The sequence below is a fragment of the Pezoporus wallicus genome, unplaced genomic scaffold (genome assembly GCF_028554395.1).
Source record: "Pezoporus wallicus isolate ANWC-B61680 ecotype Strahan unplaced genomic scaffold, APGP_CSIRO_Pwel_v1 contig_11080, whole genome shotgun sequence".
Taxonomy (NCBI): Eukaryota; Metazoa; Chordata; class Aves; order Psittaciformes; family Psittacidae; genus Pezoporus; species Pezoporus wallicus.
Genome location: NW_026641314.1, coordinates 45,129 through 61,027, shown reverse-complemented (window position 1 = coordinate 61,027; position 15,899 = coordinate 45,129). Strand labels below are relative to the sequence as shown.

Genomic DNA, 15,899 nt, shown 5'->3' with positions numbered 1-15,899 from the left:
CTTGGAGCAGATTCTCCTGGAAGGCATGCTAAGGCACATGAAAATCAACAAGGTGCTTGGGGACAGCCAGCATGGCTTCACTAAGGGGAAATCCTGCCTGACCAATTTGGTGGCCTTCTATGATGGGGCTGCAGAACTGATGGACAGGGGTAGAGCAGTTGATGTCATCTACCTGGACTTGTGTAAAGCGTTCGACACTGTCCCACACGATCAAAAAACCGTAACATCACAAAACTTGATTCAACTTAGCTTGTTTGATAAAGAACCTCTGAATATTGGAAATAAATTAGACTAACAAATGTCACAGTCACAAGGAACTTTCATATTATGTAATTTTCCACTGCATTACAACTTAACAGAGAACTATAAAAATAAGACGCTGTTTACAAAATATATTAATCAGTTTGTAAAACTATCGGTTAACTCAAGTTTTAAGTTTCATGATAACTTATACAGCTCAGTCACACTGTACAAAGCGTTGAATGATACTCCAAATATAAAATTATATCCTCTCACAATCCGACTATGCCAATTCATAGTATTTCCCAGAATTCGGATCAAAGTAACAGTTCAGACATGGATCATACAGAAGAGTCAGAATTTCCTCATCTTCTTCAGCATTGAGGTCATCTTCACCTGTGTCAAGTGGAAGAAGTGTGAGTAAATCACTCTTATTTGCTTAGACAATAACATGGAAATACCATTCTGTCAGATGTGACAGAATTCTTCTTTGAAGTGTATAATCTTTTGACTCTTGAATTGTTACCTTCAAGATAGCAGCAACTCACATTTTTATTGTATTTCTGAAGACATGTATTCAGTTGAGGTGAAATAATGTCAGTCAGAGATTGCTTAACAACTGGACTTTCCAAATGGACCAGTTGCCCAGAAGTACTTTTACTGATGGTGGATCAAAGGATTCCTAAATGCTATTTTTCACAATGACCTTCTTAAACAATAATGGCTTAGCATGAACAAAGACAGTCAGTGTGTACTTAAGGCCTGTAAGACTTAAAGAATGTGAATGTCTGGCATTCAATATATCACCTGAAAGTCCAGTACAGGTAAATCTGTACAAAAGAGCTTTCAGTATTGGAGAGGAAATAAGATTCTTTTAGACAACAAAAAAAAAACTAAATCTGGGCTTTTTAAAGTTATGTAAAACGCAAGAAAGTTTTCAGGTTACTAAAATATACTAATAAAGCCATACAGACAGCTATTACAGATGCTTTCGATATTGTAGTTCCTTTGCTAAATCTGTCTTTCAAATAAGCTAAATCTAAATTGTATGACCTACAGCTTTTTGATAGGAAATAATTCACAGTTAAAACACAATCTGCATCTTGAATTTCATCATAAATGTCCATCTCATTCTTAGATTGCTAATACAAACTGAATGTGCTTTGTATGCCGTAACACTCCATAATGAGTCATAGCCTGTTATGCTAACAGCAGCAGTTTCACAATGCTCAGAATCTATTTACAGCCAGGATCATGCCACAATATGTAGGTTACGTTACCTAGAGGCCAGAAAGTATGCTGGTGCATTAATGCGGACAGAAGTGTGTGCTTCAGCCTTTTGGAATAGATGTCATTTTTATTTCCTCATTAACAAATGCCATCAGAAAGAAACTGTCTTTTACTGTAACCAAAGTTAAAAAGGTAAAGCTAAGTTGTTGCCCCTGCTGTGAGTACTTCTTCAGTCCTGGTGAGCTAAATGAGGTTAACTGAGATATTTTGTTTGGATAGCTCTTGGGAAAAATTACGTAGTGCAGAAAGAAGATGTAGAACTGAATGTCTTTTTCTACACTTCAGATCATAGCACACCAGCAAATGCCATCCATGCCCCATTCCCTCACACAGCCTTACATTTTCACTTGAAAACCATGTTATTTTCATTGAATTTTTCCTTTTATTATTTTGCTTTTCCCCATCCATGCTTCTTTTCGAAGTGATTTTCTTTTCTTCTCTAAGCTTAAGTCTCCTTCCCTCCTTACCTGGGAACTGCTCTCTCTGGGTTGGTATCAAAACAGAATTCTCCACACTCATTGAGGTATATCTCTTTCCCTTTACGCCTCAAATTCATACCGGATCAGAATTAGATTGCATCCAGGACTAGCTGGATTTATACCTTTATAGTAGTAATTCCTTGCATGTATTTTTGTGTGAACAAAAACTTAGTTTTGTACATAGATCTTGTTTTTAAAGTTAGACTTCTTTATTTCAGTACCTCACAACATCCTCAAATGCATTTTAAGGCAATTCTAGATGTTGCAACAGATTTCCAATGGCGGTATGGAGTATTCAGTTTTGAACCGATTAAAAAAAACATACAAAAACTTCACGTTGGTTTTACTTCCTAAAAAGATGCACTAGTTAAATTAAATGACATTTTTCTATATGTTGACACTCAGCTAATGGGTAATGGTTGTATTAGCAAGCTTTCAGATGTGCATTGTGTTCAACTTGACAATATGTGGGAATGAAGTGTCTATGGCCAAATTCCCTGATAAATGAGTCCCTTTCAAGTAACATTTCCAGAGCTGTTTAGGCTGCCACTGTCCACGCTTTTGGAGTTGAAGCTACTCAGGACTGCATGAAAAAAACCTCTTGGCAGTTTAACGACTATCATGGTGAAAGCAAAATCAAAGCTTTTGTTCTTAAATCGCTACAAAATTAAACAGTATTTTAGGCTAGCAAATAACTTGATTTTAAATGAAACCTCAAGCCTGAGATACACATTATAGAGGGATGAGTATTTTTGAGTTCAGAGCTGAAAGACTGAAGATAGTTAATACCTCTGAATACCTGTCATATTAAATCAATGCTGCCCTACTGAAATCAAGGGAGCTATTGTTTTTACGGAGAAAGGCTTTTGCTCAGAACGTTTAAACCAGGATAACAAAGAATGGAGAAGGCATGCAGCAGCTTTTTCTGAACTCTGAATTAAATGCACAAATAAACTGTTGTTGTTTGGGTTCTGTTCACACTGGTTCCAGAGTCACCACAATCTGGAGAACTAAAATACAGAGTTTCCATTTTCATGAAAATATATTTTCCCCGTATTCTAGGTTTTAACACTAAAAAATGGCTTGCACCAAATCTCACTTTAAGATACATGGATCATTTTCGGACCCTGACGTAAGGCAACTGCACTGGATCAGCTGTCAGGAGGAGGCATGGCTGGGAAGAATACTGATAGTATTTTTTCAGATATGATCCTTGAGCATGGAACTGCAGTGCTCAAATCTATACTGTAATTATGTGCTGCAGGGTTACCACCTGACTGTTGTCAACAGCTGTAGTCCAAGAAAGACTCTACAGTGCTGTGGTTCCTGAGGTTCCTAGGATTCATGGCTCTGCCTTTGTCACTCACTGGGGAAACTTTCTTATTTGTTATGTCAAGATGAAATTGTCCATAAATCAGAACTAGCAGTGCTCAAGAAGGGAAAAATCTATGGAAATTAATCATATTTCTGAGTCTAAATTTTCCTCGATTGTCTTGTAAAAGCTCTTGAATAGAAAACTACTTCTCATTATGTCTCCCTATTTAACTAATGCTGCTGCAAATGTTAAGAAAGGAACTATAGAGGATAATGCTTTCTTAGAAATTAATCCCCTTTCTTCCCCAAAGTTATGCACCAACTTAAAGATTTTTTTCTAAATATAAGAATTAAAAAATCTTTACAAATACACTAATGCTATACTACCTGGTTTTCTTTAAGGACAGTTTTAGATAAAGTTAGTATCTTGAATACATTATGAATCACTGCAGATTTTCAGTTCTGATAATATGGTTTTGTTATCCTGTGATAACTGGAATACTGGAAAACTGCACACACACACAAAATAATCTTGCAACAATTAAGTCACTGTCCAAGATGAGAAATAATTCATTTTCTAATGTGGCATTTTTAAGAAAATAATGAGTAGGGAAGCAGAATTTTGTGGAATTAATTTGATCATTCAGCTTGCTGATCAGATTTGGTACTTGACTGTCAGTAACAAAACTGTTCTTTCATCACACAAATAACTAACCTCAGCTGAAGTGATTAAGGAAAACTAACTGGTAGAGACATACCACAGGATGCAACAAAAACAAAAAAGCCATCATAAAAAGCTATAGTATATAGAGATTTTCTGTTCTCCAAACATGCAGGCACTGACACATGATGTAAAGTACTTCAGCATAAAGGAAAATGAGTTTAGGAACAATTCACAAAACACTGTGGAAATTCTAGTGTGAATAACAGAAGAAATGCCACAAATTCCCAAGTTTCCCAAAATTCTATTTCGCTGTCATAAACAATTACAAATATACATCTATGAAAACATCCCCCATTTGAGGGGCATAATTTGTTTTAGACAGTAAGTCACTCAGGCATCATCCTTTGGGCAGCCAAATACACCGGTCAGATTTATGAGTGTTCACACTGAATTCTCCAGAGTTGAAGAAAAATGTAGGTATCTACCCTGTTTCTTAAGACAACTGATAAGAAAAAAGGGCATTTGAAAAAAACCAAGGTATTTGTTTTATTCTACTGTTGTTGACTTTCCAGTTTCAGCTGAGTTCTTTGCCATTTCCTAAGCAAATACCATTAATAAACAAAAACCTGTAACATTTTAGGTGACGACAAAAGTCTTTACACAGGAAATCATAATGAGATTTCATTTAAAGCTAAATCTGAAATTTTTCTTTGTAAGAGAAATATCACTTACATAAGCCTAATTGTGCTTCTGAACAAGAATGTTTAGTCTTTACATTCTTTCTTCCATAGGTTTGCCATCCCCACTAGCATAAATTACTTATTTTAAACAAACGATGCATTTTTTGAGTTAATCTGTATCAAGTCAGAACATTAGGAAACTGCAACTACATAAGTTGCTCTTTTATCAAAGGCAAATAATACTGCATGGAAAACTCTACCAGCTTGAGCTAAGAATAGTAAAAATAACTTGGAACCAAAATGCTGCAGTATAGAAAACTATGAAAAGGCAGCACCAGCACTGCAGAAAGAGCATTTCAAAATGTCTTTCTACCCAGAACCTTTTCATTGTCTTCATAAATTCCTACCTGGAGTACTCTGATTTGTTGAAGATCTAGTGTGCTTTTCCAGCTGTTGGCTTCTAGGAATGATGGGGGGACTGAACATGTCCATCCAGTCCCTGAAAAATACAAATCAAAATATCATCCATAAAAACACAGTTTGTGTAACTATTACTTAAAAAACCCTTTCAAAGGTAAGTGCAGGTTGTCAAGTGTGATGGAACAAAATCAAGCTGGATTTTACTGTTATAAAAACAAACTTTACAGTTAATACTATAAATGTTAAGGTTTTCTTTCTTCTTTAGCCAATTTGAGCTGGGATTGCTCTCTCAGCAAAAAGTGTACATGAGGTGTGATCCATAATCCACAGAGCTATACTGTGAAAGACTCTAGGACTCATGAGAGTGTTTTTCCTGAGGAATAAAGATTTGGGATGAACAACCTGGTCTTGATTAGAGACTGATGGGGCCAATTTGATTAAAAACCCTTACCCTCTCTAAGGAAAAAGACTCACAGACAATCATAAAGAGATGTCTTTGGTTACCACTGACTTGGCACTGCTTGGAGACCTGCGTACCACGGTGACACGGCAGGTGGTGGATCATTCACAGTCTGGATGGTTGGTGACTTAGAGCAGAGCATAGATTTGAAATGGATGCCACCAGCAGTGCGCTACGAGCTCAGAGGTCATGAACTGTGGGACAGCCAATTTGTATTAAATAACTTAATCTTTCCAGTTTAATTTAACTTGAACATTTTTCAATGAAGGCATGGAATTAGTGGTCAGAGCTAAGAATAACATATTACCAGTTTGCTAGTGTTTTTCAGAAGGAAACACTGGATTGAGTCAGGATGTTATTGCTGACAGTATTCTTGATATTGGAAAAAAAGCTTTGCTAGGTAACTACACTATAAAGTGCTTATAACATATCTATATTGTTATAAAATACTATACGCTATAAATAAAAAAGCTGTTATCAAGCATAAGATGATTTTAGCTACTGACAAGGCCATATAGAGGATTCATCTCAGCTGTCACACATATATTTTGATTCTGTAGAGAAAAAAGCTTTATGAGATCTTTATCATAGATGAGGGAGTATGGACCTTCTTCACCTGTTCAGTTTAATAGGCAATTTATGTCTCTCCTCAACACTATTTTGTGACAGCTTTTAAAAATGATTTTCACGTAATCACACATTCATGCAAAGTTCAATGTTCATTTCACATACACTGTTTTATGATAGTCTGTGTTTGCTACAGCTCAAAGGGAAACAGAACAGTTTTTATTGTTATTATTACTGTAACTGCAGATTTTTTCACTGAAGGAACTCATACCACGTCTTGTAATTCTTTTCATATATGAAACCAGTCTCTGTACACTGTACATAGCTGATGCTTCCTTAAGTTCCCATCTCTCCTCATCAGCAGTAAAGAGCTATAACGCATTCAGGCTTTCATATAACCATTAACTAGACTAAATATTTGCAAATTAATACTTAAGCATAGAATTCAAGGGACCTCAATCAATCATCTCATTTTGATCAAACCAGGTCCTTCTTTGTTGACCAACCTATTTCAACTACAAGACAAGCAGAATGGAAAGGAAAAGGGCTCTTTAAATTCCTTTATGTTTGCTTCATGCTGGTGGGAACAGTGCAGCTCTACAGAGTAAATTAAACTTAAATTGGGGCTGCTTTGACTTACATCTGGCCATGGCTGTTCCAACAGCTGATACAAATAGATTACACATGCGAAGCTGGAGGCCAAGGAGATCAGCCACAGCTGAGGAGGTAACTTCAACATCCATGGCTTCTTCTAGAAGGCATGAGTTGTTCCAAAGCTTGACAGGTTTCTTTACATTGGTGGACTGTAATTGTCTCAACTCAACTGTCCTACACCCACTAAAGAGGTAACGTACTTCTCCTTTCTGAAAAGCCTTGATGATCTCATGTAAGATTTGCTTCTGACAAAGGAATCTGTCAAGGCTCAGCCATGTGTTATAATTGCTAAAATATGACAACTTTTATGTTAGTTTTTCTGCTACTTCTGGACTTGTTATTATCTCCTGCTGGCATACAGGCATAATCTGGAGTGAACAGGGGGACAACCACCAATCTGTTTGCAGTCAAAATGGAAAAAACTTACCTTCTGCCTCAGGAAACAGAACTGCTGGTGTAGAAATACAGCAAGTAGCATAGCAGATTTAAAGGAAGAGATACTGAATTTTCCATCATTTCAATAGGTAAAAAACATACTTCAGTATTTTTTTACACCAGCATATTCTTTTCACATATATGGTCAACTTCACAACCAATCCTTCTCTTCTGCTGTTCAGCTAATACCTGAGAACTGGTACAAATACTCCACACAGCAATATGCTTGCCTAGACATCTCATTATTAGCTCTCTCTGGCACTGCTCGCCATACCTGCATTCCCGGAATATGGCCAAAGACTCTTTGTTCACACCAAAGCTTCCAAAGTTTTTAGAAGTAACAGTTAAATGCATGCTTTGATATCCAGTGGCATGGTAGAATATATTTTCCATTTCTTCCACTGGCATGTGTGGTTTGTGCTGCCTCAGAATCAGCAAACATAAACCTAACACTAGAATCTGACCAAGCTCATAGCACGTGGTCAGAGAGCACGAAGCATTATCACTTATCTGATTCTCTACAATTGCACCGAAACATTAACATCAGCAATGGCAATGTCTTGGAGAAACTGAGGCAATTTTAGAGAAGGTAAGGAAGAACTGCTAGCACTAATCTCTGCTTCCCAAGCTACCCTTTCTTCCAAATTCACTACAGCTTTTAGTTTAGTGTTATCTATGAGACAGTCTAGATTCAGTTCATGGTTTTTTTCCCTCAAATGTCCAAGAAAATCTAATAGCTTTGCTATTCAAACCCCTCCCACCAAGAGAAGCAATCAAAACACTACAGTATTAGGGATTCATTGTTGATTTAGCATTATTTTAAAGATGGAAACATATTACACAATTTGCATTAAAACTAGGTTATTACTTCCACAAATTGGATACCAATGTCTAAATCAACTTCTCCTAAAATCTTGAGATAAAAACCCCCAGAACAAAACTTAATCTCATGTGTGCTGAAATATTCTCGGCCACACTGCAGTACACAGTAAACACTGGCACTTGACTGATAAACTTCTGAGAAGTGGGCTTACATTGATAATTCTGATAGATGGTGTAATCTAGCAGACCTTGCCTAAAAGTAGAGCCCAGCACGGAGACAACAGGCAATGTCCTGAGAACTGTGGCCTGCATTCCCATTTATGGCAGTTTTATACTGACTGAATAAAGAATACTGGTTTTGAGAACTTCCTGAAGAAGCTGTTTATCTCCTTAAATCAGCAAAGCTAATCACACATTCTGACTCATTAAAGTCACTCCCTTTAAGCTATTAAAAGCCTCCAGCTGTAATCAATATAATCAATGGGCAATAAACTATCTAAAGCTTTCCTGACAAAAATGTGGAATGCCAAGTATTGTCTTTTGAGATTGTGAGCTGCATTGTATGAAGCCTTAGAATAGCTTGCACTAAAACTCTTCATTATTCTGAAAGCTCTTCCGTATGCCAAAACAGAATTAAAAATACTATATAGTCTTGGAACGTTATGATCATCTTGTTAAATAGTGGTCATATATTGAAATACCACATGTGATGGAAAGCAAAAGAATCTTGTGGACTTACGAACATCATTTTCAGTCTTATGACAGTGTTAAATTTTGCAGAAAACAGCACTGATCAGTAAAATCTGTTGAGAAAATTAGTGATGCCTTATTAAGTAGCACTTCTCAATGACAATGTATCTAAAGTATTGACATCAACAGAAATCCAAAGAATTAGAGGGGTTTGATTTAAATCTTAACCAATACCCTTGACATTCTGATTTTTTTACAGATATTTTTGTGCTTTAGTCTATCCTGCTGGCTGGACTGAGAAAATGGCAAATCATTTAGTATAAAGATTTGTAACATTGCCCTGAATTGAGATAGCATACTTAAATACATTCCTTTTGGATCAGATTTAATTTGTATTACTTAAATCAATGGGATCATTTAATCCACCTTATTAGCAAAATTAAAATGCATCAACGTTTTAGTATGGTTTCACCCAACAATCTAAACAGGAATTAAAAGGAATATTCAAGTTATTCAGTCAGGCTGGCAGTATACTTAAAAAAAGCAGGGCAAGGGCTACATTATATCACAACAGGGAATGAAAAAACAACAGCAGTTTTGTACCATTAAGAACACATTGAACTGACAAACTATTAAGCATCTGAAGAATACAATCAATAAAGAACAAAACTGATGATTTTAACTGCATAAACTACTTAGTAAATCTTTATGAACGCAAAAGGGCACGTGGCTTGTGCCTGAGTGATAATAAGAGGAACGCATTTGCTTAATTATGTTTTACAGTGGATAATTTGACCATCTCTGCAGAGGGCCAGAGAATGCCAATGTATGAATCAAGAGTATAAAATTTTTAAGGAAAAAAGAGTAACTCTTGACATCTTATGCAACTATCAGCTTGAAATCTCAGCATATGCTTCTACTGTATTAAAGCAAATTCTGTTGCAGATTCTTAAAGTAATACCTTACCATGATCCACTGAATGCGAAGTGACAGCTCACATTAAAAGTATGGTTCAGTATAGTCTACATATTCAATTCAGCTAAGATGAAGATCTCTTTTTCTCACTTGTTAGGATTTTTAATTATATCTATTTAAGGTTATCAGAGACTAGCTCATTTCTTAGACAGATCAATAAAAATTCACCTTTCACCTAGTTCTGTGAGACCCCTCTCCTATTCCCTGCTACATCTATTTTGGAGCATGCATAACTTGTTAGGCTCCTCTAGATTAGCAGATCTGAATTTTCAGTTATTTACGTATCTGCTGAGTTTCATGCATATGCGTAACTTCATTAACTTCAATCAGATTACCTATACACACCTGTTTGGATTTTGCTTTGTAATATATTAATCATCTATGCATAATGCGAGTGTGGTTTTATTTTTAACAGAAACATTTCCATGGAAATAAACCCTTCAGTAACAGTTTCAGTATTGAAGCAAGGAGTTCTGTACGCTATTAATAATAAGACGTGTTAGTGTTATGTGGAAAATGCAATAATATTATTTGAAATAATGTTGAAATAAAATTTCAGGTTCTGCCACTACATATGTCTCTACCAATTGTGAAGTCATCTGAGGCTTAAGTTGTCCTTTATTGCATCTAAAATCCTTTCAACAATTTCAACTTTCGAACATATGCTATAAACCAAGACACATTCAATATTAACTTATACATCAGTAACTGCTCAGTGCTACTCAGGTCCAGGTGGGAAAAACATTATTTTTAAAATGGAAAACTGAGTGAGTATTGAGAAGATATGCTACTAAAAGAATATAGAGTACACTTAAACATACAAATCAAGGATTTTGGAATGCACATTTTAATAAGGATCTAGAAAATACCATAATTATACATGCCCATATGACTTCGCATGAATTGAAAGCTCTGTTTTAAAAAGTATTTAAGGACAATCTGGCAATACATTGATGATTAAAAAAATGCAAGCTATTAGCTACATTGTATTATTCTCCTGAAGTGTTACTGTAGTTTCAAAACACCATTAAATCAGCACAAACCAACACTTATCAACTCCTGCACATTTTTCACAGTGAGCTGCATTCTGACTATGAGTAATCTGTTAATCTGTTCTTTGTCTCACAATCCATCAAAGTGACAGTTTCATTCCAAGCCTAATACATAATATCTTCATTTACTGTACATCTTACTGGAACTTTCCTTTTTTGCTAGCACTATGATTTAGAAAATCACAAGCATATTCACAGAATGCCTTTTTCCTACCTCCAAACTACTTCAGCAAGTTCAGCCTGCCAAATGCAGTATAGGCAGAGAAATCTCAAAAACTAATTTAATTTTCAATGAATTGTTAACTAAATAAAAGAGATCATAAAAAGGACAAGTGCAACTGTGCATGGAAGACATGAATCTGCTTTTAAAGTCTTAAATCTGTGTATGAACTGTTTTATAGTTGCTAGATTAGATACAGTAACTGATGCATCTGGAAGAACTTGCATGGCAAGTTTCGTAGTGTTCACTTCATAAAATCTAACAAGAACATTTTAAATCCATAAAAACAAGGATGGCAAGGGAAATAAGTGACTGAAAACATCTGTGCGAGGAAAAACGTGTATTATTCTGCAGAACTAACTGGCAGTGTGCTGTCAGAAAACAGTTCATACCATTGATAAAAGCGAAAGAAGTATCTGAAATGTCATCTGCTCCTATCCCTCCCAACACACATACATTGTTCATTTAAAACCTGGACAAGCAAAATCAGCATTAACACCACCAAGTGAAATCACTCTACTTTTAAAAATAAGTACACCTCTTGTTCAGGCTGTTAAAAAATTGACAAAGTGATGTTAGGGTTTCACCTAGAAGTGGACAATTAATTTTGATCATCTCAATCTGATTATTTCTCCCTAGCCATCCTCTCCCCTTGTCTTCATTTTGCCTCATATTAAAGTCACAGGGATTTTCTTGCTAATTACAAACAAAACAGAACAAGCTAAAAACCTGACAGCCAAAATATGTTGCACACAGGATCAATTTGAACTATTCCACAGAGTTGTAACACCCTCTTCTGACTGGGCTATCTATTAAAAAAAAAAAAACCCGTCTAAATAACATTAAAATCTTCTGTAACAAGTGGATTCCCTGACACCTACAGTCACGTGCAGAATTCTACTTCTAAGCCTTCAAAGCAGAGAGGGAGTGAGGGAGAAAGAAAGAGATGAGAGCGGATGTATGTCAGATGAGGAAGATTTCCTGAATCATGCATCAAAGCAGCTGTAGGAGCAAGGCTTGTGTCAGTTACATTAAATACACAGTGGTACATCCAAAACATGCGGAATTCAGTTCTGCATTCCAGGACAACACAGACATAATGCAGATAATGACTGAAACAAGCAATAGTAAAGCCCTCTTAAAGTGATTTAAGATTAATTCAAAGAATGTCACACTTAATATTCAGGATACTCTAACTAAGTCCTTACTGCCCAGGCTATAAATGGAATCTTACCGCGGGTTGGAGTGAGAAAGTGGGCTCATTTCTTTCTGATAGTGATGCTCCTGACTGGTGGGCTATGGAAAGCAAAACATAGAAGTGAGAAAATGACTCTGCAAATATCCTTTCAGTATGTTTAGAAGTATGCAAGAGATCTTTTATGAGCATACACATTTGCAGCTTCTGATATTAGAATTTTACGGCCTTTTTCCTTACCTGTGAAATTAAAAACGGATATTCAGATTCTAACTGTGCAAAAGTACGACATAACAGATGATTCTTACCTGGCTGGAAATAAACATGAATTAAAGAGTTGACCACATGGTCATTTCTCTACTGCCTGTGAGTGTTGGGGCTGAGTCAGGAAGCTTCAGAAAGGGAAGGTGGCAAAGTCTTGTCTGATAGGAAAATCTTGACTGTATGTGTATAGAAAGCACGGTGCAGGAACTCTTAGTAGGATCTGTGCAGAACCAACCATTCTTAAGATGGGACAAAACTGAAGCAGAGCTAATAGGGCTGGCAGGCCTGGCTCATCTCTCCTCAGAAGTACCGGTAAGAGTAACCTGAGCAGTCCCAAATGAAATTTGCTGAAGCAGATGTGATACCCTATGGCACTGCCTACTTGATACCTGGATTCAGCTATTTATGAATAGATAATGTGGACTGTATGAATAGTCACACAAAAGAGGACAATCTTCTACAGTCTTCAAATGTTACCTATTCATTGTTAAGAATGTCTCCCAAAGGTCTCAAACTACCTTTGGTTTATGGCATTAAAAAGTTCTTTGGAAAAAAGATCAATATTCATGAACTGGTACAAAAATTCAAGAATTCTAACATTCAGAAATGTATTTTCTCTCAGTATATTTGTGGGGCTTCCAGAAGAGACCCCCCTCCCATTGTCACACACCTCAAAAGCAGCTCTAACTGAATCACTGAAGCAAGTGCAAAAGAAGTGAAAATACAAGCATACATTAACAAGACCTGTACGACTTAGTACATGAAATGCTAAAAATAAACACTAAGCACTATGAAAGCAATTGCCTTTTTTTACAGAAATCAATATAAAAATGAGTATCTTCTCACGGTTTCAGGAAGTGCAGAGGGATGTTGTAAAATGTATGTACAGGATGAATGACATCCTAATTACTGCCAAATATGAGTCACTGCCTGGTGGTGCGTAGTGCAATTCCCAAATGATGGCTAGCAGAAGACTGAGAATGAAACAGAAAGTGAACTAGTCAGTCTGTGAACCAGAATATCTAAGTAACTTCTAGTCTCATTTCATAATAAGGAATAGTCTGCCTCAGTTTTGCAACTTGACTTGATGTGAACAGACCCCTCCAGGGGTCATCAGACCGAGCTCTCAGTTGGAATAATTCTGGGTTTAAATATCACTCCTCTTGTCTGTCAGACTTCAGTTCTGCCAAACCATTGCCATGTGAAGTGGCTTTCTTTTCTCAACCATTGTAAAGGAAAACAGAAGACCTTCCACAAATCAGGACTGAATTTATACTTAGGAAGCTGCTTGAAGAACAAGTAATCTTTCTTTTCTGTGAGTACTCCTTACTCAAAAGACAGGTCTTAGTAGTGAATGCATGCTGGAGTCTGCTAATGTAGCATTAAACCACTGCAAGCTTCTAGGATGTATCAATGAGCAACCTATGACAATCTTCCTTCTCTTTTGCATTTCTGGCTGAGAATCAGAGACAAAATGTAATAAGATATCCTGAAATCTCTTATACATGATCTCCAGGATGGTTCTTGTACATCTGAAGTGGTCTCTGAAGTACGGAAACAGCTATCCAAGAAGCTAAATAGGCAAATACCCTGACAGCACAGGAAGGTCTTACTGGATCTCTAGAATAAAACAAGGCACCAAAGCAGAAATATTTTATCAGCTTGGCAAATTTTCTTGGTTAATGTGTATATTGGTGGGTATAAACTTCACATTATACTCTGCAGTATACAGACCTCTGTCTTGCATATTGTTGCAAAGCTAACATGCAATTTCATACACCTTCAGATTTCAGAAAATATTCAGGTAAGACACACTCAAAGTCTTTACAAATACTCAGTTCTACATAGAGATATTATTGATTTGGAAATGTGCTCTCCTCTTCCTCCCCCCATTTTACAAGGATTTGTAATTATCCTTTGAAGTAAATCTATTTTAACATAGAAGTTTCTCATATTTATAACTTACAGCTCTGCTGGGTAATGTATAATATTCAAAGCAGCTTTATTCCTTTTGGCTGTCATAGTTTACACCAGCTGCTAAACAGCTTATATTTCTCCTGGTAGCCTATATTCAGTTCTTGGTAAACTATCATAGCATTAAAAATACAGTTTCAGTATATCTGTTTTATAGCTGTTTAAGGACATCTGTTCTAACTGCAACTAAGCAATATGATTGATCTCTGTGTCTTTACATTCAGATGGGTTTCTTAGACTCATTAGACTCAGAAACATGAGAATTTTCAATAAATCTGGAAATCAGAGTAGCAATGGCAAGTGATGAAAAAATAAACTCAGTGAAAATGTGCTTTATATATGTAAAATATTACTTTGATACATAGGGTCACTATCTAACATGATTATATCCTGCCCTGCCTTTCAGAACTTCACAGGTATTTCAAGATGATAGACAAAAAGCTGTCTTCTGGTGGTGCTGTTGCCACAGATTCCACTAAGAGACAAAAATGTACAAAATGAATGAAAATTTGAATAAAAATATTCCTTACTTATCTTTGAAGAACATAAGAGAAAGCAATAGATACTACTGGCTTAAAAAATCAGAAAGATACAACCTGGAAACACATGTAAACACAAAAGTTTAATTGTGACAAGAATTTCAAGCTGTCCTTAATTTCTCAAACTACAATACCAGGAATATTTCTATTCTATACACTGCACTGCTAAACTCATTTGCCTGTGCACCTGGAAGATGGCTAGATACATACTACAATACTACATATACACACTTTCCTGCAGTTTGTACATCTGAATTTGGAAGGCTAGATCATTTGCAAATTCTCTTGACTCAAGTGACAGTTACACTAAAGATCAGTGACATAAAACCTAATCTCTTTCTATTCTAAGATTTATGTTTCAGCTATCCATTTGAACATGGCATCACCATCACTATTCTCAAAGTCTTCTGAAATGTTGTAAGCATAACAAAATATACTGAAATTTAACACCAACATACCAAAAATGTTCCCAGCTGCTCTTCTAAGCTTCTGTGTTAGAACAACTTGGGGTGATTAAATAATCACCCTCCCTAAAAAAAAAACAACCTGTTTATAACCTTCTTAGATACTAAAGGTCTAGAAAATGAATTATCACCCTCACGTGAATATTCTGCTGTTTTCCAAATCCTGGAACAGAGTTAAAACAAGGAGTGTTAAGCACACAGGTCCATAGCATGTCCATGTGTCTATACCACATCTACGAATAGCTGGTGCCATGGCAGCTACCTCAGAAAGGAAAATATGAAGTGAATCACAACAGGTACTGTGGACTAACCAACACTGCACTGGTACAGGGAGTCCCTTTGCATAAAGCGAGGTAGGGAAGACTGCAGAAGCTGAATTTCAGCAGCCTTTGTTGTAGCAAGGAACTAAGTGGTTAGTCCTTATCTGAGAAAGATTAGGTTTGCTTTCTAAATGATCTCTTCCTGGAAAGGAGGTTCTACATTACATTGTGAAACCTCAGT

General features: G+C 36.3%; 1 protein-coding gene across 6 annotated transcripts in view; it reads right to left on the bottom strand.

The window, feature by feature from the left end:
* Positions 1-228: 228 nt before the first annotated feature.
* Positions 229-15,899, bottom strand: part of CFAP20DC (CFAP20 domain containing) — a 55,638-nt gene continuing 39,967 nt past the window's right edge. For all 6 annotated transcript variants that reach the window (XM_057422818.1, XM_057422820.1, XM_057422819.1 and 3 more), the window contains 3 exons: positions 12,197-12,258; positions 5,075-5,166; positions 229-636 (listed from right to left, as the gene is read on the bottom strand). In XM_057422818.1, the coding sequence (XP_057278801.1) occupies positions 524-636; positions 5,075-5,166; positions 12,197-12,258 (267 nt within the window). In that variant the 3' untranslated portion in view covers positions 229-523. The remainder of the gene's footprint in view (positions 637-5,074; positions 5,167-12,196; positions 12,259-15,899) is intronic.